Raw genomic sequence first — 24,035 nt, forward strand, 5'->3', positions numbered from 1 at the left:
GATAGAGTAATCTTGGTTGTAGGTCCTTGCCTTTCATGACTTTGAATACTTCTATCCAGCTCCTTCTTGCCTGCAAGGTTTCTTTTGAGAAATCAGCTGATAGTCTTATGGGAACTCCTTTGTAGGTATCTATCTCCTTTTCTCTGGCTGCTTTTAAGAGTCTCTCCTTGTCTTTAATCTTGGGTAATGTAATTATGATGTGCCTTGGTGTGTGCTTCCTTGGGTCCAACTTCTTCGGGACTCTCTCAGATTCCTGGACTTCACGTCTGTTTTTCCTTTTCCAGGTTGGGGAAGTTCTCCATTATTTGTTCAGATAAGTTTTCAATTTCTTGGTCTTCCTCTTCTCCTTCTGGCACCCCTATGATTGGGTTGTTGGAATATTTAAAGTTGTCCCGGAAGTTCATAGACCTCTCCTCATTTTTATGAATTCTTGTTTCTTCATTCTGTTCTGGTTGAATGTTTATTTCTTCCTTCTCCAAATCATTGATTTGAGTCCCAGTTTCCTTCCCTTCACTGTTGGTTCCCTCTATATATTTTTTTTATTTCACTTTGCATAGCCTTCACTCTTTCCTCTATTTTGTGACTGCCAGCCAGCCATTTCTGTGAGCATCCTGATTATCTCACTGGTGTCTTTCAAGTTGCTACCCTGGTGCTGGAGCTCAGCAGGAGTGAGCCCTGAGTAGGTGAGTTGCGGGAACTTATCTTCCTGGCACTAGAACCCTGGGCTCGGGGGCCTGGTGTGAGGCTGGGACTCCTGGCTCCCAAGATATCCCTCCCAAACTTTTATCCACCACTCGTGGTGTGGGACTAGCCCGATCTGTGTCTCTGTACCTCTTACCAGTCTGGATCGATGTTGTTTCTTTGATTCTGTAGTTGTCACACCTCCAGTCAACTCCATTTCTGATGGTTCTAAGTGATGGCTGTCTATATTTCAGTTGTAATTTTGATGTTGTTGTGCTAGGATGTGAGCTACTTCTGCCTATGCTGCCATCTCGACTGGAACTTAGTGTTACAAGTTTTGAATAACAAGGGATTTATTGAAAATGTGTGTTCGGTTCCTGAGTGTGTGAAGTAGGATTCACCTGTGCCCTTTTCATCTTAGCAGGTTGGCAAAAATTTGAATGTCTTGACAAATACTGTTAATGAATGCACAGAAACAGATTCATACATAGGTTGTTGGTGGAAGTACAGATGGTTTTCACCTTTGTCAATGGGGGCCAATTTTGGTATTATTTAAAATTATCATTGCATACGGCCTTTGGCCAAATCTTCAATCTTATGTCAGTTGGTATGACGGATGCTTATGTGTTGTTAATGCTGGAGGTCAAGCCCAGGGACCTCAACTGTTTGTTCAGGTAAGCCAAAAATCCACAGAGGACTGGGTAGAATAGACATAGCCTTTGTTACTCATATTACAGGGAGCTCCGATGGCGGCAGGTTGGCAAGCAGTACTGCATCCACCTGGGTCCAAGACTTGTTTTAAGGGGTCCCAGACAAAGGAGGCACGTGTCCTATGTGTGACTCTAAATGCATTACCTAACTTTAAAGAAAAGGTCAAGAAGCAGTCACAGGATAGGAAGCTACTCCCAAAAGGTGTAAAGGAGGAAGTTAAAATCCATTTCCAAAGTAATATACATTCCTTCTGGCCAGAGGGCCCCCTGATTAGCCCGCAGTCATGGGAGGGGGAAGGGCCATGTCTATTGACCCCACGTCTTAATTAATTAACATGGCTAGAGCAACATGGAATTAAATATTGTTCAAGTGGCTAAAACAGATAGTTTTGGGGTTTCAGTGTAGATATAGAAGAAATCAATTGGAAGATGGACACAGACATTAAATTTTATTAAGATACTCTTTACATAATGTTCAGTTCACTCTTTTTAGTATACAGTTCTGTGAGTTTTGGCAAACAGTTGTATAAAATCATCACAGTCCAGAGACATTTAAGTGCCAATATTTCTACCCTCAAATCCCTCCAATATTCCTTGGTATAGTCAGTCTTTCTCCTCCACCTGAGCCCCTGGCAACCATTGATCTGTTTTCTATCCATGGTTTTTTTTTGCCTTTTGACTGTCATGTAAAATGGAGTCATACAATAAGTAGCTTATGGAGCCTGGCTGCCTTCACTTAGGACAAGGTACTTAAGATTCAGCCTAATATGTATTTAGTCATCCATGCCTTCAAAATGGGTAATTACAAAATGTGATAAGCACTAAAAAGAAAAAGAGCAAGTGGCTGAGAGAACTTAGAGCAATATGTGTTATCCTTTTTTCACTTAATTTTCTTTGTTTTTTAAATATTTCAATTGTAGTTTACATTCAGTATTGTTCTGTATTGGTTTTAGATGTAGGGCATGGTGGTGGAGATTCATGTACTTTGCAGAGTGGTTCCCCATATGTGTTATCTTTAGATGAGAGCGGAGTTTTGCATATTTCAGCCCTGGCCTGCTGACTGTTTTTGTAAATGAAGTTTTATTGGGACACACACAAAAGAATGTTCATTTAATAAATTCTTTTTATTAAAAAAAGATTCAGCCTAGTCATGTATCAGATGTTTGTTCCTTTTTATTACTGAGTAGTATTCCATTGTATGGATATAAATATTTGCATGTCCAATCACCAGTTGAAGGACATTTGGGTTGTTTTCCACCTTTTACTGATTACACATAAAGCCACCTAGAAGTTTTATATAAAAGTTTTTCATTTTAGTCTGATGTTCTTTTTGAATTAATTTTTCCATATGATGCAAGGTACGGGTTAAGCAACTTTTCTTAAAAAAGATTGATTTATTTTGAGAGAGAGAGAGAGACATCGATCAGTTGCCTCTTGCACACCCCCAGCTGGGGACCTGGCCCACAACCCAGGCATGTGCCCTGACTGGGAATTGAACTGGTGATCTTTTGGTCCGCAGGCCGGCGCTCAGTCCACTGACTCATACCAACCAGGGCCATATTTGTTCTTTTTCAAAATTGTTTTGCTTTTTCTAATTCTTTTGCCTTTTCACATAAGAATCAGTTTGTTGATTAAAAAGAAAACCTTGGTAGAATTTTGGTTAGACATTTTGAAGTTTCACTTTGGCATAGTACTAGATTGACAGAAAGTAGCAAAATAAATATAAAAGGGAAGATATATCCCCTTCACCTAATTTCCCTCATTGATAACATCTTGCATAACTATAGTACAATATCAAGACCAGGAAATAGACATTGGTGTAATTCACAAAGTTTATTCAGATTTTATAGTTACACATGCACTCATTCATGTGACTGTATTTGTGGGGGTTTTTTTTTTAAATAAGAATATCACTGCATTTATTTTCATACAGATAATTTTTCTACTGCTTCAACATTTTCCTCTCAAAAATAGAAGAACAAAAGAATCCCAAAGCCTCGAACTGGATCACTTGGCCCGTTCTCTTATCTCCTTCCAGTTCAAAATGCTTGCATCTCTTAACCACCAGCATCCTCTTGGATCTGCAGTTATGCTGAACGTATTCAGGTCTCAGCACAATCTTTTTTCTTAGTTTAGCCTTCTTCCAGATAATCAGCTTTGCCCACTGTAGCCACTCTGCTTCTGATCAGAGCACCTTTTTCCCTGGGCATACAGGGAATCCTTGCCCTTCTTATACTGTATCACTTTGTGAGACTGATGCTTTCCACACTTCTTACAGAAAGTCCTTTGGGTTTGGGGCACATTGACCATCTTTGCAGCAAAGCTGTTGGGAAACTCAGTGTGCACATTCTTCAACTCCCTCCACTCATGCCTAACAGGAAAAAAAGCTGTATTTTTTATATTTATAATTCTGTACAATTTTATCACATGTGTTGATAGTTTTAATCATGGCCACCATCAAGATACAGAACTAAGTTTTCCGTCATCACAAAGACCCCCCCCCCCGTCCCCAGTACTACTCTGACTCTAGTAGTGCTTAGTTGTCTTTAACTTTATTGAAAACAATCTTGTCAGATTGAATTGTGGCAGCCGTCATATCAGCATGCATTTAAAAGAACGTACCAAAATGGTGAATTGTGCAGCCATTTTAATATTGAAGATGGAAGAAAATACGCAACATTTTCGTCGTGTTGTACTTTATTATTTCAAGAAAGGTAAAAATGCAACAGAAATGCAGAAGGAAAAAAAGGTTTGTGCAGCGTTTGGACAGGGTGCTGTGACTGATCCAACGTGTCATAAGTGGTTTGTGGAGTTTCTTGGTACTATTGACATTTTGGCCAAATAATTCTTTGCTCTGGGGCTGTCTTATGTATTGGAAGATGTTTAGCAGCACCTCTGGCCTCTACCCACTAGAAGCCAATAGTGGGAGATCACTGACACACTCAAAATATCCAAATCAATAAAGGTATTGGTGAATGAAAAATGTGTTTTTTATTTTACGAAAAAACGTAATGGACTTTTTGGCCAACCCTGCAGTTACACTTACCCGCTTCACTCACCGTCTTCTATTCTTTTTCTAATTCCTGGCAACCATTAATGTGTTCCCCATAATTTCATTATGTTGGAGGCTGTTATATAAATGGAAACCATACAGTATATAACCTGTTGAGATTGGCTTTTTTTTCCTCCATTCAAATAATTCCCATGAGATACATCCACATTTTTATATTCCAACAGCTAATTCCTTTCTATTGCTGTATTGTATTCCATGGTATGGATGTACCACAGTTTGTTTACTAGTCAGTGTTTGAAGGATATGTGGATTTGTACTAGTTTGCTAGGGCTGCCATAACAAAATACCACAAACTGAACGGCTTAAACCACAGTTTATTGTTTCACAGTTCTGGAGGTTAGAAATCCAGGACCAAGGTGTCAGCAGTGTTGCTTCCTTCTGTGGGCTGTGAGAAAGAATCTGTTTCAGGGCTCTTACCTACCTAGCTTCTGGTGGGTTCTTGGTTTATGGAAGTACTGCCTTGGTCTCTGCCTTCATCTTCACATGATGTTATCACTGTGAGCATGCCTATCAACAAAGTTCCTCTTTTCTAAGAGGATACTAATCATATTGGATTAGGGCCCACGCTGATGACCTCCTTTTAACTTGATAACTTCTGTAAAGACCCTAACTCCAAATAGGATCATATTCTGAGGTACTTGAGGTTAGGACATCAAAATACGAATTTTGGGGTGACATAATTCAACCTGTAACAGTTGTTTCTAGTTTCTGGCTGTTGCAAGTAAAGTTTCTATGAACGTTCTTGTACATGTTTTTGTGTGGACATAGATTTTCATTTTTCTGGGATAAGTGCTCTGAGATATCTTGTTCTTAACCCTGTAGAAGTCGCAGTAAAAATTACAGTGTAGGTTGTGTGTATCTGAGATACACATTCATTACTAGTATGTGCTGAAATGCAAAAAGAAAATTATAAACACTGCAAAATTTCATTTATTATATAATAGATGATTTTTTTTATTTTCAGTTACAATCTAGAAGTTATTAAAGAAATAAAAACACAAAGAATAAAAAATGTTCAGATAATGGGAACGTGGATGTTGCTGAAAAATACAATCCAAGAAATGTCTTTAACATTAATGAATTAGAATCTTTAATAGTTGACTTTACAAAACATTTGAAACAGTCATTGCAAACAATATTTCTGTGCTCAAGGCATAAATACTTTTTTCACAACACTTGCAAAAATATTTTGATACTCAACTTGAGTAGCATTCACTGACATTCTTCAACATTTCTTGGATTATCAAATGGATATATTTTTCCACCTGTTTTCAATGGTAAATGAAAAAAAAAAACATATAACACTTCAGAGTTCGCAGGGGATAAAAAAAGCTACACCAACACTGACTTCAGAGTTTGTGGTATCTCTCAGATACAATTTACTGTCAAATATCACACACTCTACGAAACACACATTATAACCAAACTGACCACGTAAATGTTATGGCTTAACATTAGTCACGTACAAACACACAGTCATGACATTGAACCTATGCACCTGATACATGTAACAATATTTAAGAAAAGAGGTTGTTTCTGTCAGATCAGCTGCGACCTTTACATGGTTAATGACAAATGTGTGTATGGATTTTAAATTTATTGATATAATTTACATATAACAAATTATATAATGTGTTTTTTGGTACATTTTTCTATTGCAATATGATTACCACCATAGTTTTAGCTAACGTTCTTTCCATCACTTTATTATTACTTCTTTTCTGTGGTAAGCGTGTATGGATTTTGGAAGAAACTCCTAAACCCTTTACCAGAGTGGCTGTACCATTTTACATTTCCACCAGCAGTAATATATGAGAATCAGTTTCTTTGTATCTTTGCTATGATGAGGGTTTGTCACTGCTTTTTTATTGAGACCATTCTGACAGGTATAGTGATATCTTATTGTGGTTTTTATTTGCATTTCCTTCAGTTCAGTTTTAGCAGGGGTTATTAAAGCTTCTGGATATTTATTTTTCTCTTACACTTAAGTTCTGATTCTTAATATTAACATAATTACTTGCTATCATATAATAAAAAAATAACTTCAGAAGAACAGAATCAACAGTACAACAAACAGCAAAATTATTAAGTGAAGTTTAACTTTTCTTTGTATTTTTGTTCTTAGAATTCATCCTACTATGGATAAAGTGTTGTTTTTTAAACTCTTGCTGTAAATGTTCTCTCTGTATGCTCACGGTATTTGATATACATTGTAGATTAGGTGTCTTTCCTAATGTTTTTCAAACTTAGGAATTTCAAAAATTCATTTTTTGAACAGGTAATTAATTTTCCTAAATGAGAAGTTAAAATTATATAAAAAGTTACACACAGATGTCTCCAGAGATTCCGGCCTCCTCATTCCTTCTTTTGTCCCCTCCCCTATATAGGCAACTTTTAAAACATGTTTCTTGTTGATACTTGCAGAATTTTTCTTTTTGTGCAGACAAGCAAATGCATCCATATATACATTTTATTTTACAGTTATTTCTTGAAAGTAGCATACTGATTAACACAGTTTGTTGGAAGCATTGATATTAAGTGCCAGACCCAATAGAAAATGTTGAGTTGTGTTGATAATGTGTTTCATGGTGCGAGAGTTGAATCTGCCACACTGACTTCTGAACCATTTCATGATCTGCAAGATATGATCAATATGAATTAGTGAGGTAACGTCACTAGTAACTATGTTAATGATTAGATAGCCACCTCAGCAGTGGAGGAACTCTGCTTGCTTGGTGACTTTGGACAGAAAAAGAGGCAAGTGAAATAGCACTGAATACCTAGTAAGTTGTTACTGCTAACCAAAACGGTTCATACAGGAGAAATGGAGGGCAGGGGGGACACATAATGAAATAAAACATTAAAGTAAAATGATATGAGTGGGATAATTGGCAAACATTAGCAGAATAATTTCTAAGAGGCAGTTGGAGAAGAAAACATTTTCCCTTTTTTGTTTGGAATTTATTAATCAGGAATGCGGAAGCATAAGTGCTGATGGGGGAGAGGGGGAGGGAGGGAGAGAGAGAGATTGAGATTGCTTTTCCTGATGAAAAGAGCATTTGGAACATTTTTGCCAAAGTAATCATAGAATAAGGTGGGAGATATTTGCATATGAAGAATCTTCTCGTACATGTTCTCAGATTTTGCTACATTTTTTGTGAAGTGAATCATTACAACAAATGGTTTTCTATAGAAGAATTTTCTAATTGAGAAATTTCCTAATGGCTTAGCAGATAAATCATTGGTAGAACAAATTATGTCTTAAAAGCAAAGTTGCAATAATTATAAGTTTAAGATAGTAGTTTCAGGTTCTCTGCAGTATACATTCAAGTGTATCTAACACATAGAAACATTAGTTCTAGTATATGCTGTATTCGCCCTTAGTAATATATGGTATTGGTTTTAATATTAAATGTTTCCTGAATCATTATTTCGCTTCCTTTCTGAGCATTTAGATAATCCTTTTGGGGATGTTCTGCAGGATGCATAATATATTTGTTGTGGTTTAAAAAAAAAAGTAGTCTTTTGGTCTCAGTGCTCTATGAAAGTTTAAAAAATTCCCGTCATCTTAGAGCTCAAATTGAGAGTTGTCTGTTACCTCTCTCTCAAAATTGGATGGTATATGAAAGTGGGTGAAATATACCCATGGGTATATAAAAACACTTACCATGGAACAGAATACAGGACAAAATGTAGGGGCTCATTGTAATATCTAGTACCAATAATCTACACATACCAAACATTTTGATACTCTTCTTACGGGATTATATTTATGATGATTGCTAATATAAACCCTCTTCTCCAAGGTTAATGGAATCGCATGCTGTGTTTTAGGGATCAGTAACTCCTAATTCTTAGTATCATCACAGGATGCCATTCTAGCTACTAGTCCTTTACTGCAGCTTTCCTGAATTGCTACTAGAAGGTCCATGTTGCTTTTTTTCTAGCTTTAAGTTGTGTGTTGTTTGTGGCTAACTAACTATGAGGCTTGTACCAACAAATTTCGAACAAGGGGGAGAAATGTCGAACATTTGGTTAGTGGGTTTCAGTGATAGTTTTTATACTCTGTGATGAGTAACCTGTGGTAAGTAACTAAAAATGTAGCTGGGGTTAGCTTGCGTTGCTCAAGTGGTTCCATGTTTTATTTATTTATTGGAAAAGCTGGATATCTCTTTGGATCCTTTGCCATAAAATTACTTAAGCTTTGGTTCATTTTCACCATATTAAATAGGAGACAAAACAGTCTGTTAAAATAAAGTATTCTGAGTGTAGATACCAATTGCCCATGTCTTAATTTATAAATTTACATTTCAAAAGATATCAATAGTTAATAGTGTGTAGTATAACCTTTTTTCAGTAAAGGGGTGTTCTTACTGGATTGGCAAAATCTTGCGAGTCTCTGTGACATGAGGGAAGCTTGCTTAATAAAAGGGAGTTTAAATTTTAATTTTTTTGTTGTGTAAACCCCCGCAATAACATTTGCCATCTGAATCATTTTTTAAGTGGACTGTTGGGCAGTGTTAAGGAAATTGACATTTTTGTGAAGCAGATTTCTGGAAATTTTTTGTCTGGATAATCTGAAACTAAGCACATTAAATAACTTCTCCTTTTAAGCTCTCCTCCCCCCCGCCCCCGCCCCCGCCCTGTAACCACCATTCCACTTTCTGTCTCTTTGAATTGGCCTACTACTTTAGACACTTTGTGTAAGTAGAATCATAGAACAGGGGTGGGCAAAAATAGGTTTATAGTTGTAAGTGTGTGAAACAGTTAATAAAGCTTTGTAATCATCATAACCTGCATGTCTTTTCCCATATGAACAGCTGTAAACCTACTTTTGCCCAAGCCTGTATTTTTCTTTTTGTGACTTCTTGGCTTATTTCATTTATTATAATGCCCTGAAGGTTCGTTCATGTTGTAGCACGTGACAGGATTTCCTTCCTTCTTAAGGATGAATAGTATTCCGCACCCTTCGATAGCTCAGCTGGTAGAGCAGGGAGGACTGTAGGCTCCATCTGTGAGGATGAATAATATTCCATTGTATGTATATACCACATGCTGTTGATGGGCATGTGGTCTGCTTCCACCTCTTGGCTATTGTGAGTAGTGCTGCTATGAATGTGGGTGTGCAGCTATCTCTTTGAGACCCAGCTTTCAACTGTTTTGGATATATGTATACCTGGAAGTGGGGATTGCTGGATCGTTCATATGGCAGTTTTATTTTAAAGTTTTTGAGGAATCTCCATGCTGTTTTCCATAATAGTTGCACAGTTTACAGTCCTACCAACAGTACATGGTGGTTCAATTTTTTCACATCCTTGCAGACACTGGTTATTGTGTGTCTTTTTTATTCTAGCCATCCCAGAAGGTGTGGAATGGTATCTCATTATGGTTTTGCTTTTAGTCCTTTGCCCATTTTTTAAATTTGGGTTATTTGATTTTTTTTTTGGTTGCTGAGTTGTAGAAATTTTTAAATATATTCTGGATATTAACTTCCAATCAGGTATATGGTTTACACATATTTTCTCCCATTCTGTAGGTTTCCTTAATACTCTGTTGATTATGTCCTTTGATCTGTAAAAGTTTTGATGTAATCCTGTTTGTGTCTATTTTTCCCTTTGTTACCCTGTGTTTTTGGTGTCATATCTAAGAGATTGTTGCTAAGTTCAGTGTTTGTGAAGCTTTTCCCCTGTCTTTTTCCTAGGAGTTTAATAGTTTTAAGTCTTACATTTAGATCTGTAATCCATTTTGAATTAATTTTAGTATATGGTGTGAGATAATGAATGGTCCAATTTCATTCTTTTGCATGTAGACACCCAGTTTTCCCAGTACCATTTGTTGAAGAGACTGTCTTTTCCCCATTGAGTGGTCTTGGCACCCTTGTCAAAAATTATTTAAATATGTATGCCAGCATTTGTTTCTGGCCTTTCTATTGTATTCCATTGGTCTCTGTATCTGTCCTTATGCCAGTACCGCATTGTTTTGGTTACTGTAACTTGGTGATACGTTTTGAAATCAGGAAGTGTGATTTTTTCAACTTTGTTTCTTTTTTCTAAGTTGTTTTAGTTATTTGGAGTTCCTTGAATTTTTCTATTTCTGTAAAAAAAGTGCTCTTGGGATTTTGATAGGGATTGTTGTTGAATCTGTAGATTGCTTTGGGTAGTATGGACATCCTTACAGTATTGTCTTTCAATCCATGAGTGGGGGTATCTTTCCATTTATTTGTGTTTTCTTCGATATCATTTAACAATGCTTTGTAATTTTCAGTGTGTAAGTATTTTACTTTCTTGGTTAGGTTTATTCCTAAGTATTTGATTCTTGTTGGTGCTATTGTAAATGGAAATTGTTTTCCTAATTTCCTTTTTGGATTGTTCACTGTTTGTATATAGAAGCACAGCTGATTGGTAAGTGATTGTTGTGTGTTGATTTGTATCCGCAACTTTGCTGACTTTTATTCTAACGGGGTGTGTGTGTGTGTGTGGTGTGTGTGTGTGTGATCTTTAGGGTTTCTACATATAAGAGCATATCATCTGTGAATGTAGATAATTTTACTTTTCTAATTTGGATGCCTTTTATTTCTGTTTCTTGTCTAATTGTTTTGTGTAGGACTTTACTGTATTGAATAGAAGTGGTGGGAGTGGGTATCCTTGTGTCATTCCTGACCTTGGAAAGCTTTAAATCTGTTACCATTCAATATGATATTAACTGTGAGCTTTTCATAAGTGGCCTTTATTATGTTAGGGTACTTTCCTTCTATTCCTAGTTTGTTGAGTATTTCTATCATGAAAAGGTGTTGAATCTTATTATGCTTTTTTCCTGCATCAGTTGAGATGATGATCATGAGGGTTTTTTGGTCGTCACTCTTTTTTTAAGGCATCATTGTTTAATACAGTGATTTCAACCTTTTTCATATCATGGTGCTCATAAACTAATGATTAAAATTCTGCAGCACACCAGAAAATATATATTTTGCCAATATGACCAAAAAAAGAAACACTAGGTATAATTTTGATTCATTCACACCAGATGGCTGCTGTTGTGTTGACTGTCGGTCATTTTTTTAATTTGATAATCAAAGGGAAAAGAGGTTTGTCACCTTGACTAAATAGTCAGGTATTGCATGTTTTGAAAATTCTTTCAGCACACCAGTGTGCCTCTTGTAGCATGGCACACCAGTTAAAAATCGCTGCTTTAATATAGGAGTATCCTATGAACACACAATTGATTTATTTTTGTTCATTATTCTCTTAATGAAGTGCATTACAATGATTGATTTTCATATGTTGAACTAGCCTTGCATTCTGGGAATAAACCTCACTTGGTCATGGTGTATTATACTTTTAATGTGCCATTGAATGGTTTGCCAGTAGTCGAGGGTTTTGTATCAATATTCATTGGGGCTGTTGGTCTGTAGGTTTTTCGGTAGTGTTTTTATCTGGCTTAAATTTAATTTTTTAAAAATAATTTACATGTGTTAGCCCTGACTGGTATGGCTCAGTGGGTTTGGTGTCGTCCCACAAACCCAAGGGTCTCAGATTTGATTCCTGGTCAGGGCACATGCCTGGGTTACAGGCTTGGTCCCCAGTTGGGGGCATCCAGGAGGCAACCGATTAATGTTTCTCTCCCTCTTCTTTCTTCCTTCCCCTCTCTCTATAAATACATACATACATACATACATAAAGAAAATCTTTTTAAAATAATTTACATGTCTTAATTTTTAGGAAAGCTTAAGATTAGAATGAATTAAAATAATTTTAGAGTACAACATATTTGTGGTTCTCTGGTCATTTTCATTGTGTAGAATCACCAAATGAAGAACTAGCCTCTTAGATCTGAACTAAGAAATGGGAAGTACCTATATACTATGTTTGTATGCTTCATTGTGGAATCGTATTTGCAGTGAATAAGAATATAATTCAAGCCTATGAATTGTGTACTGTGGATGTAAGTAGAAAGATTACTGGTTTTATCAAGTGGATGCTAATTCTAGATATTTTAATAAGGTTATCTAATCAGAAGTGGAAGGTAAAAAATATCAGAACTATAGCATGCTGTATTTTGTGGTCATACTAAAATCAAAAAACATTGTTCTTAGTAACTGCAATTCTGAATTTTAGATTAAAATTTCCCATTATTGTCTATAAAGGGATTTAATTTACACTTCGGCTTTGTTAATGTTTATTAACTGAATTGCACTTGTTGCCTCTCTATCTTCATGTGGATTCTTAATAAACTCAGTATTTCAGTTAGATACTTTTTACTACCTTGAATAAATAAATGTGAAGCCTTTTAAAAAATACATATTTGGGGGGGAAGAGAGGGAGAGAAACATCGATGTGAGAGAAACATCAAGCAGGTGGGTTGCCCTTTGTATGTGCCCTGACCAGTAATCGAACCCTTGACCTTTGGGTTTGCAGGATGACACTCAACCAACTGAGCTACACCAGCTAGAGCTGAAAGCTTTTGATGTAATCAAGTAGAGAATATAAAATACTTGGATTTCCCTCAATATCCAGGCAGGATTATCCTGCCTTCATCTACTTTGCTATGAAATATGCCAGTGAGCCAGTGGTGCCACGTGAAGTGGGAGTGATGGTAATAACGCACTGTGCTTATATCATGCTGTATACCATTTATGAGTGTTAACTTATAAGTTTAGCTCATTGTTGTAAACTGGATTTTTAGATCTAGGTATTCATTTATGCCATCTAATTGGGTCTAACCTCTGAAATGTTGATAGCTCCTACACCCAGTTGTGTTTACCACTGTAAATTCATGATGTTTTAACAGACAAAGTTTTGTCAGTGGGGTATATATATTTTAAATTAGTTCAAAACGCGAAATGCAGAGTATGGTATTCAGGTATAAGTGAGACGAAGAGTGAGTAGTGACAGTACTTTAAAAAATTACTCATGATTTAGCTGTTGACTTTGGCAGACTGAGATACGATATTAAGGTGATGGTATATAATAAAACAAACATTTTTACCTGTTTTTGATATTATCTTGGGTTAGGGCCAGATAATGTCTGGTCAACTGCAGCTTGTTAGGGCAAACTTGGGAACTAAGCAGACTTGAAATTAGATAGTTGATATCTGTCCCTCAGGTATGATAGGTATTCAGTGTATAGCAGCAGCCAGAGCCAGTATGGTAGACAGGTGACAGTATTGTGGCATTAAGATGACAGCTGGAGAGACACAGGGAGACTTACTAGGGTGGGTTTAGGTGCAAGATTCCAGTTCCTGGGATGAGGTTAGTAGATAACATTGCAGCAAGAACAAGGCAGGGTATTGTTGATCCTGAGGCATACGGTACAGCTGAGTACAGGGTGATGGAGTAGTGGGTGTGCAGGAGTGAGGCAGAAACATTTTCTTATCTCCCTCCTCATCCAAAAGAAAAAATCCAGCCAGTAGTACTTGTGAAGTTCATGAGTGGCGTGCTAGATTTTCTACAGAAATCAGAACTTACGGTGAAGAACTAGGGTAAGTTGAGAGTGTAGGTTGGGCCAGGTGATTCTAATTGTGCTTAGGACTCAAGTCACATTTGAAAAGTGGGGAGTGTGAATAGACAAGGAAATGAGGAAGATTGCTGAGCACCTACTATCATGCACTTAAAAATAGGTGAACAGGTGGATGTTTCCAGTTCTGTCTGGCTTTAGTTTGCGGCACTGTATAGTGATGCCATTATCTGTGTAGTCTGAGTCCCAGCTTTCTCCTTCCCCTCTTCCTGAAAGTGAAAGTTTTTGAACTGTTGTAGTAAACTATCCATGTTGCTGCACAGTCATAAGTAGTTTAGTGTATGAATTTTACATTAATTACTTTTTTGTACCATAAATTAAACCATGCTGGGCATTCAGTTAATTCCTATTTTTAAGTGTTCGTATTATAATGCTGATATTTCGGAAGGATATATACATTTCCTAGGTGTGAGCCTTATGGGTAGAAAGGTGTAACCCTTTTGGGGAGGAGTGTTAGACAAGGGGGTGGCATGTGATACATGTGTTGAATTTGCTGGCTTTTAGCAGTAGAATGTTTCTGCATTTTTAGGTAAAGAAGTAACACACTAGCTACTTTAAATGCTCACCGACTCCTGAATAATAATGCAAATTCTGAGGGACCTTGTTTAATGATGGCTGTGTTTTATAGTTTGTAAAACTTTTGTCTTGAGACCACTTGATATAAGTTAGAACTTTGAAACAATTTTGTGAAAAACCAAAAGATTTTACAGAAGTGGAAGAAAATTTTTTTTCAGTTATTGAATTAATTTACCTTGGAATCTAAACTTTGGGTATCAGGCTCCCAACATATATTCATTATAGAGAACTTGACAATTTATGGTGATCAAGCCCTGGCTGGTGTGGCTCAGTGGACTGAGTGCAGGCCTGCGAACCAAAGGGTTGCTGGTTTGATTCCTGGTCAGGGCACATGCCTGGGTTGCGGGCCAGGTCCCCAGTAGGAGGCGCGTGAGAGGCAACCACACATTGATGTTTCTCTCCCTCTCTTTCTCCCTCCCTTCCCCTCTGTCTAAAAATAAATAATAAAATCTTTTTTAAAAAAGCTACAATGATCAAGTTTCAGCTTTTAGATCTCTGTATCAAAAGTGGTACTTATGAGAATGCTTGGATTTAACATATAGACTTTATCTATTATGTCCTATTGCTTTTTAACCTAGTAACTATATGAATGTATTTAACAAAACTTTAATGGCTTATACAGCCTAAGGAATTGGTTTTATAGTATATTATGCAACTTATCTACAAATGTGTTCACTTAGTTTTCAGTAAGGAGAAACAGAAGCTAGTTGTTACTGGATATATTTTTCCCCCAAAAGGAAAGTAGTGATTGAGAGTTAAAGCAAATTCCATTTCTGTACTTTATCCTCCAAAGCTGCTGGAATGTTAACTCTTTTATAGTAGTTATAGAGAATTGGTACATGTGATAAAAATCTCACAAGTTTTTCCTTGACACTAGGTGAGAGCTCCACCTTGTGATCTTTTAGCATATTTAAAAAATATTAATAACCTACAGTAGGCCAGAAATGGTATGATAAGTTTCCTTATTTAACTCAGACTTTTATTGAGCATTACATATTCTTACAGTTCTAGGTTTCCCAACGTGGATTAAATGGTATTAAGTTCATTTAAAGATCTTACTTGTGAATTTTTTTTTTAAATAAAGAGACTTTCTGTCTCTCTTTTTGAAAAAGATTTTATTTATTCATTCTTAGAGACAGGGGAAGGGAGGGAGATAGAGAGGGGAAAAACCATTGATGTGAGAGAGAAACATTTATTGCCCCTTATCGCCCCTACTGGGGATCAGCCTGCAACCCAGGCATGTGCCCTGTCTGGACATCAGATCGAATCGGTGACCTTTCGCTTAGTGGGATGACACCCAACCAACTGAGCCATACCCATCAGGGCTACTTGTGAAATTTTTAATGTAAGTCTTTGGAGGAAACAAACTGTATTTATATACAGATGTAGACATTTAAAGTGAAAAGGGAAAAATTCTCAGCTTTTCCTGCAGATGAAGTTTACAGTCTTAAAAACAAAAAAAAAAACAACAAAAACCAATGCTAACTTACATATTATTCCAAACTCTTAAGTTACAAAGCAACTTTATAATTTTTGAGCAGTGAAGAACTGTTTTGGTGGCTAATTGGTTATTTAGAGGATGATTAAAATAATAAAAATTCAGATACATGGAATTTAACATCCTTATGTTTAATATTAGGTGGCTGTAGAGGTAGGTGCCTTGTAGAAATAAACACATGTTCACATTAATTATTGCCGGTGGTTCCAGAAGGGTACAGATCATTGTTCTCCTTTTCACCACTGTGTACCCAGTGTCTTGCACTGCCTTTGACACATAGTAGATATTTTTAATGGGATGGGGTTTTTTTTAATGTTAGACACTTTTTTAATGTTTGATACTTTTTAAAACAAGTATTTTACTGGGATAGGGAGTTGGCCAATTTAATATTTTTTTCTAAACCTGTCAGATGGTATTTCTTCTTAAAATATAGGCACCTTGTCTGGGAGACTTACATCTTTATAAATTGTTTTTCTTTTCTTTGCTTTGGTTTGTAGTTTCCAAATACATTTTAGTATAACCCTATATTGAGCAAAATAATTTGATCTGACAAGACTTCTTGTACACAAAAAATTAATTTTGTGCTATGCAGAGGAATGTAGTATATCACACATTACTTATTTAATGCCCTCTGCTTTTCAGAGCTGGTACATACTTTTTGTCCCTTAGAAGATTTCTTTTTTTTATCTTCCCAAACTTGTATTTTATTTTATTTTATTTACTTTTAATATATTTTATTGATTATGCTATTACAGTTGTCCCAATTTCCCCCTTTGCACCCTTCTTCCTGGTACCCCCCATTCCTTCCAGCAGTCGCCACACTATTGTGCATGTCCAGGGGTCATGCTTATAAATTCTTTGGCTGCTCCATTTACTATTCTGTACTTTACACCCCGCTGTCTATTCAATACCTATCAATTTGTACTTTTTAATCCCTGCACCTTTTTCCCCATTCTCTCCTTCTCCGGCCCAACTGATAACCCTCCAAATGCTCTCCATATCTATGATTCTGTTTATCTTCTGCTTGTTTGCTTAATTTGTTTTTAGATTGAATTGTTGATAGTTGTGAATTTATTGCCATTTTATAATGGTCATAGTTTTGATCTTCCTTCTTAAGTCCCTTTAACATTTTATATAATAATGGCTTGGTGATGATGAACTCTTATTAGTTTTACCTTGTCTAGGAAGCACTTTATTTGCCCTTCCATTCTAAATGATAGCTTTGCTGGATAGAGTCATCTAGGTTGTGGGCCCTTGCTTTTCATCACTTTGAATACTCCTTGCCAGTCCCTTCTAGCCTCCAAAATTTCTTTTGAGAAATCAGTTTACAGTCTTACGGAAACTCCTTTGTTGGTAACTGTGTTTTTTTTTTTCTCTTGCTGCTTTTATGATCCTCTCTTTATCTTTAACCTTTAGCATTTTAATTATCATGGGTCTTGGTGTGGCCCTCTTTGTGTCCATCTTGTTTGGGACTCTCTGTGCTTCCTGGACTTACATGTCTTTTTCCTTCGCCAAATTGGGGAAGTTTCCTTTCATTAGTTTTTCAAATAAATTCTCAATTTCTTGCTCTTCCTCTTCTTCTGGAACCCCCATGATTTGAATGTTAGTACGTTTGAAGTTGTCCCATAGCCTCCTTGGCCTATCCTTGTTTTTTGTTTGTTTGTTTTTGTTCTTTTTACTGTTTGTTGTTCTGATTTTTTTTCTTCCTTGTGTTCCAAATCATATTGATTTGATTCTCAGCTTCATCCTTTCCACTGTTGTTTCCCTGTAAATTTTTCTTTATTTCACTGAGTCATTTTTATGCTGCTGAAGTACCCAATGAGTTCCTTGAGCATCCTAATAACCAGTGTTTTGAACTCTGCATCTGATAGATTGCTTATCTCCATTCTGTTGAGTTCTTTCTCTGGATTTTTGTTCTGTCCTTTCACTTGGGCCATATTTCTTGGTCTCCTCATTTTGGCAGCTTTCCTGTGTTTGTTTCTATGTATTAGGTAGAACTGCTTTGGCTCCCTGTCTCAGTAGCGTGGCCTATTGTAGAAAAGCACACCTGTAAGTTGGATGCAGCAGAGACTTAGGCAGTCGCCAGGGCAGGACATACAGTGTGAGCCAGGTTGATGGAGTCTTAGATGTGGTGTGCCGCTCTGTGGCTCTGTGGAGGAGGGCTCAGAAAGGGCACAATGCCACTTTCTGGCCTCTGGAATTTTGTCCAGGAGGAAGCTGTTCCCTGGCACTTGCCCCAATGCCACATGCTTCATTTTTTCCCCCATATGCCATTGGTGCCTTTCCAGCTGCTACCCCCAGTGCTGGAGTTCAGAGGGAGTGAGTCTGTGTAAGTCCTAAGTCCATTTCAGGCTCCTAAGAGAAGATTCCTGAGAATCCCATGGTTTCTTCCCCCACCCCAACGCTCACTGGATTTTGCAGCCAGAAGTTATGGGGACTTACCTTCCTGGCACTGGAACCCTGGATGGGTAGTCTGGTGTGGGGCTGGGATCCCTCACTCTAGAGATATCCCTCCTGTTTTTTATCCACCACATGTGGGTGTGGGACCGCCTACCCGTTCTGCATCTCCACTCCTCATACCCATCTGGGTGAATGTGACTTCTTTAAATCCTTGGTTGTCGGACTTCTAATCAGCTTGATTTTCTGACGATTCTGGGTGATAGTTGTTTTGTAGTCTAGTGGTAATTTTTGCTGTGGTTGTGCGAGGAGGTGAGCTGTGTTTACCTATGCCTCCATCTTGACTGGAAGTGCCCCAGACTTGTATTTTTACACACCAAACTTGAACAGCCTGGGCAAAGCAGCTGCTCCCAGTGGTGGCTGGCTGGGCAATATATCTACCCCTTAGGAGAATATATTTATAAACTATCTTTAAAGTCTGCTTAAAAGTGTATATTTAAGGAATGCAGCAAATTTGGTTTTATAAAATGCTGAGGACGGGGCAGTTAGGCAGATAGTCAAAGCAAGCTCTTGATTTCCATCTTGCCATCTAGATGACCTGACAACATTGGTTGGAATTTACTTAGCTCTATACCTCTCCAGCTCTCTTTAAAAAACACATTTTTTTTCTTAAAAAATACTTTCCTTTTAAAAATAAATTGGAGTTATTAGGAGGCTAGGTGTGTCCTACATGTAACGGCGGGCCTCAGAATTCTGGTGGACTATTTAGATAACTCCTTAGGTCACAATAAGAATACAGTCAAATTAACAATTAGTGGTCTTGGAGGGGAGCAATCCTGTGACCATGCTAATAGTCATATGTAAAGATTTTACAATGTGAGTGTTCTTTAGAGAAAAAAAGTTAAGCTTGAAGTGGTGGTATAGACAACCCTTGATTATTCAGGGCTTAATTTGTGGATTATTCATGTTTCTCTTATTACCTCATTATTTTGCTTACTAATAGTAGCTTAATTAGCGTGATCTAGGAAATGCTATGTTTTAGCTATCCATTTATGATGTTTTTAAAGATTTAGAATTAATGGGAAAAGTGAACTATCATTTTCTTTTATAACGTCTACTCTATTGGAAAAGATCATTAGAAGTTTATGAGTATGTGATATTTGAACATTTATTATTAATTGGGCATGTGTAGTCTTATCTGTCTTTTCTTTAGGTGGCCACCAAATACTAGATTCATTTGGAAATAAAAGGAAAACAGAAGAAAGTTACACATAAGATTAAGCCCTCTAGTCTCTCTCTCTCTCTCTCTCTCTCTCTCTCTCTCTCTCTCTCTCTCTCTCTCTCTCTCTCTCTCTCGTCATTTGCTCTTAGGTCATTCTTTCATCTAGGAACTGCATCTTTGACCTTCAGAGCTAGACAATACTTTCCTTTGGCCAAACTTAGTCTGCTCTCCATATGGCATTATTGGTATCTAAATTGATTGTAAGTTTCTTGAGGGTAAGGGACTAGATCAGCGCTAGCATTTTTTCCCCCTCCCCTATTCAACACAATGTGGTGTTATCATGAAGTGGTTATTTATTAATCAGCCATGCTTTGGGCTGTGTTTCTTCTATAGGAGAAGAACCTGCTTTTATAGTGTTTTAAAATTTTATCTTAGTTTTTTTATTCACTCCTTTTAACTGTACTGTACACTATCAGCAAAAAGCCGTAATACAGAATTTTCAGACATCATATATTACGGTTTAAACTTGTCGTAAGGATTTCAGGACCAATAAAGAGTCACATCATGTTCCTAGTTTTAGAGTCTGTGTTTTTCAAAGCCAGGCTAGAGAATCATAACAAATTTTTAAAATAATTGTAATACAAGCTTTTTTCTTTGTGTCTGTTGTTATGATTGGTGGGCTAAAATAGTTATTAAGAAATCCGTGTTTACTGAGATGCCTTAACAAGCACAGGGGAATTTAGGTTTTGAGTGTAGATACCCTTCCCGATGTTTTTCTTTTTTTTATTTTACATTTTTATCTATTTATTTTTAGAGAACGGGAAAGGGAGGGAGAAAGGGAGAGAAACATCAGTGTGCGAGAGAGACATAGATCTGTTGCCTCTTGCACGCCCCCTACCGGGGACCTGGCCCGCAACCTAGGTGTGTGCCCTGTCTCTGGAAATCCAGTTCGCTGACCGGGACTCAGTCTACTGAGCCACACCAGCCAGGGCTTTCCCAATGTTTTTGGTGTGTTTATAATAGATATGGCATTCCTCCCCTTTAAAGGAATTGTGTGTCTTAGAAGAAAGAAGCAGACCATCGTTTTACCCACGTAAATATATGAATATATTTCTGACATTGGGGCGTTCCAGAAGATGATAAAGAAATGATAGCAGCTCCAGAAATACCAACTGATTTTAATCTACTACAGTAAGTATATTATAGTGATTTTTAAGTACTTGTTTTTTCCACAAAATAGGAAATGTTAACATTACTTCTGCTTGAGAAGATGTGATACATAAGATATAGCACAGTATGTCTACTTTGAAACAGTTTTTATTAATGTTCATTGGACTCTGTAGCAGTAATTATTTCATGCTTTTTTTGTACTGTTTTAAATTTATTTTTTAATTTAGATACTACACAATTTATTATTTATGCTGTGTAGTTGGTTTTATAATAGCAACTATTTTGAGGGAGTATCATGAAATTCTTAAAAAGTTCTCATTAATAAGGAATTCATGCAGTGGTACTTAGGCTGTAATGTCAGCTTTCTGTTATAAAATCAAATGATAATATGCTAAAACAAATGTAGGAGAGTAGGACATGCTCTTCATATTTTTGCAGAAACAATTACATGCTTGTTGATCCATAAAGTGACTTCAGCACAGATATTTTCTTTACCCTTGTCTTAAAAGCTGCCTATATTCCTTATTCAGCTTTTATTCTAATTACTTTTCGATGTTGGAAAGAATTTGAACTACTACATGTAATAGTGGTTTTCATACTACATCCCAGTTTCACGAGGTGTCTCAGTGAAAAGTGAACCTTTAAACTGCTTGTGGATTTCTTTAACTTTACATGCACATATACCACACCATATTTGCTATAGGGTCTTTATAAGACTTGATTTGTATAGTCTGGCTGCTAAAAATTTTGAAAACAACATATATATCCTCGTACATAATGGTAGTCAGCCTGCTTTTGACAGTATGTAGATTTTCATTTTTAAATAATTTTATTTTCAGTGGACACTAAGGATCTATTAGGATAATTGCCAGTATTAAATGATTTTAATGTGATTTTTAATCCCAGTGTTTATTGATATATATTAACTCTATTTTAAGATTTTTGAGGAAAATTTCTTGTTTTTCTTTATCTTTGAGGGAGGATATGGGCTAGAGAAAAAGAAATCATTTTTGTTTGACTGTTGTAAAATTGTCTTAACCAAATTTTTGTGTATAATTAAGGGTGAGAGGTGATTAAAAAGGTTTGTATTATAAACTAGACCATTGAGCATTAGAATATTTTGAGTGAATAGCGCCTGAAAAACAGGATAATGGATAAGAGAAAATTGATTTGTGGAGGTCGAATAGATAGTGTTTGTGTGGGGAGCAGGATAAAGAGATAGGAGTGGAAGATTCAGTCACCTGATAGCTGACTCATGAAGTTTCAGGCCACTCAAAGGTTAAGCTAGTATGCTCCTTAAACACATCTATTGCACTTAGGATAGGTTTTTGTTGTTTTAATCTTAAAAGCAGAGGAAAGCACTGGAGAAGGACAGACTTGAGAGTATTTCTTCTCTGGTTGAGGATATTTTAAACTCTTATACTGGTTACTCTTTGCAGCTATCTTCTGAAGATTTTTCCAGTTAGTAATCAAATTTCTAATGGCTCGTTCTTTTAGTTGGGATAGACTGGATATGATTACAAGTGTAATTTAGCTTCTGATTACTCTGGCCATTGGAATATTGCGAAGACTAATGTTTGTTTGCAGACTTACAGTAGTTATTGAGCTACGAGAGTTGGTGTGCCACAAATGTCTTGGAAAGAAAGAACTATTACTATGCTCCAAGATACTTAAAAACATTTTCAGTTTTTTGCAAGGTCACAGAGGCATGTGAGAAGAATATTGATAACAGCAATCTTCTTAAGATGTAACAAGCATGATTTTCAGGGTTAATATTATAGTAGTCATTTCAGTTTTTGGTGCATTAACTCTTGGAAATGGTATTTATTACAGGCCCTTTCCTCACAACATTATAGGACATAGTTAGGATTGCCCCTATGTTCAATACATTGCTTAAATTACTTGTAGGTAAGTGCAATAAATAGTACCTCCCCCCAGTATCTTAACCATTACTTTAGATTTATAAAGTATTTCTCCTAACTCACAGCCTCTGGACAGCTGGTTATTGTAGCAATAAAAATGGAAATAGAAGAAATATAGTTAGAGAAGACTAGCTTTAGAAAGATAGTGTTTCACTTCGATCCATATTATTTTAAGCATATCTGGTACTAGGTTTACACATTTATCTTTTATGGGTGTGGCTCAATTCTAAAATCCATTGTGACCCAAGTACCAAGTATGCCTTGCCTTAAAGCATTTAAATGAGGGTATGTTACTATTATTTAGGTATAGATAGGCGCATATTAACATACAGGAAGCATCACATATGTATATTTAAATTAGCCTGCTTCTATATGTGTAAGAATATCCAGACTATACAAAACATTCCTCCTACTCCAAAGTAAGGCACAGTTCTTAGAACTATAGATTTATTATCATGGAGATTGAAGAGACTTTAGAGATTTCATTCTTTCCTACATATGCATTGTTTATAGATGAGAAGATTGAAAGGTTGTCACTTGTCCAAGATCACATAGTTTGTTAGTACTAGAACCAGTTCTGACTATTCCTCACCACCTCTTTACTTCATAAAGGATTTTAGTCAATTAGCATACTTCTTGACTGTGTTTCATATGATTTACTTTGTAAAAATGTTTTCTATATCCTTTCAGAAATAAATGTTTTAGATAGTTACACCTAGATTTATAAATATTTTTGAGCGAGGTAGTAGAAGACAGAGAAACTTTAGTATTGCTAAAATTCGCTGATAAAATTCATCCAGTGCCTAGTGTTAAAACACAGTTTTACCTGAGCACAGTGGTCTTTTAACCCGAAAATGAAACCAGCCATTTATAGCAGAACACCATAGTTCCTATGGTTTTGTTTTTATTTGGTTAAAAATTAACAAAATAAAGAAATGTTTAGACATTTGTGTTTCTGATATTGTTTTTGTAGTTGGTTATATAATTTTATGTTTGGCAATATGCTATGGTGGATTTGGAAAATCATCTTTAATTACATTTAATGCTAATATGGAGTCGTGTAATGAGTTAACCAAAACTTTCTTTTAGAAAATATGGCAAAAATTAGAAACTCTATCTACATTTCCAAGGGAGGTTTTAAATAATTGCTTATCTTTCTGTCACAGGGAGTCAGAAACACATTTTTCTTCTGACACAGATTTTGAAGACATTGAAGGAAAAAACCAAAAGCAAGGCAAAGGAAAAGTATGTACAGAATATATGACTTTTATTT

The 24,035-nt window shown here is 36.4% G+C and overlaps 1 protein-coding gene and 1 pseudogene across 6 annotated transcripts in view; one reads left to right on the forward strand and one right to left on the reverse strand.

Moving 5' to 3' along the window:
• Window positions 1–24,035, forward strand: part of STAG2 (STAG2 cohesin complex component) — a 122,519-nt gene that overhangs the window by 28,429 nt on the left and 70,055 nt on the right. For all 6 annotated transcript variants that reach the window (XM_054576995.1, XM_054576993.1, XM_054576994.1 and 3 more), the window contains 2 exons: window positions 20,718–20,861; window positions 23,929–24,007. In XM_054576995.1, the coding sequence (XP_054432970.1) occupies window positions 20,818–20,861; window positions 23,929–24,007 (123 nt within the window). In that variant the 5' untranslated portion in view covers window positions 20,718–20,817. The remainder of the gene's footprint in view (window positions 1–20,717; window positions 20,862–23,928; window positions 24,008–24,035) is intronic.
• LOC129073327 (60S ribosomal protein L36a-like) lies at window positions 3,334–3,701 on the reverse strand (annotated as a pseudogene).

Source organism: Pteronotus mesoamericanus, unplaced genomic scaffold (genome assembly GCF_021234165.1).
Source record: "Pteronotus mesoamericanus isolate MK-2021 breed Mesoamerican mustached bat unplaced genomic scaffold, CSHL_Meso_final contig_40, whole genome shotgun sequence".
Classification (NCBI taxonomy): Eukaryota; Metazoa; Chordata; class Mammalia; order Chiroptera; family Mormoopidae; genus Pteronotus; species Pteronotus mesoamericanus.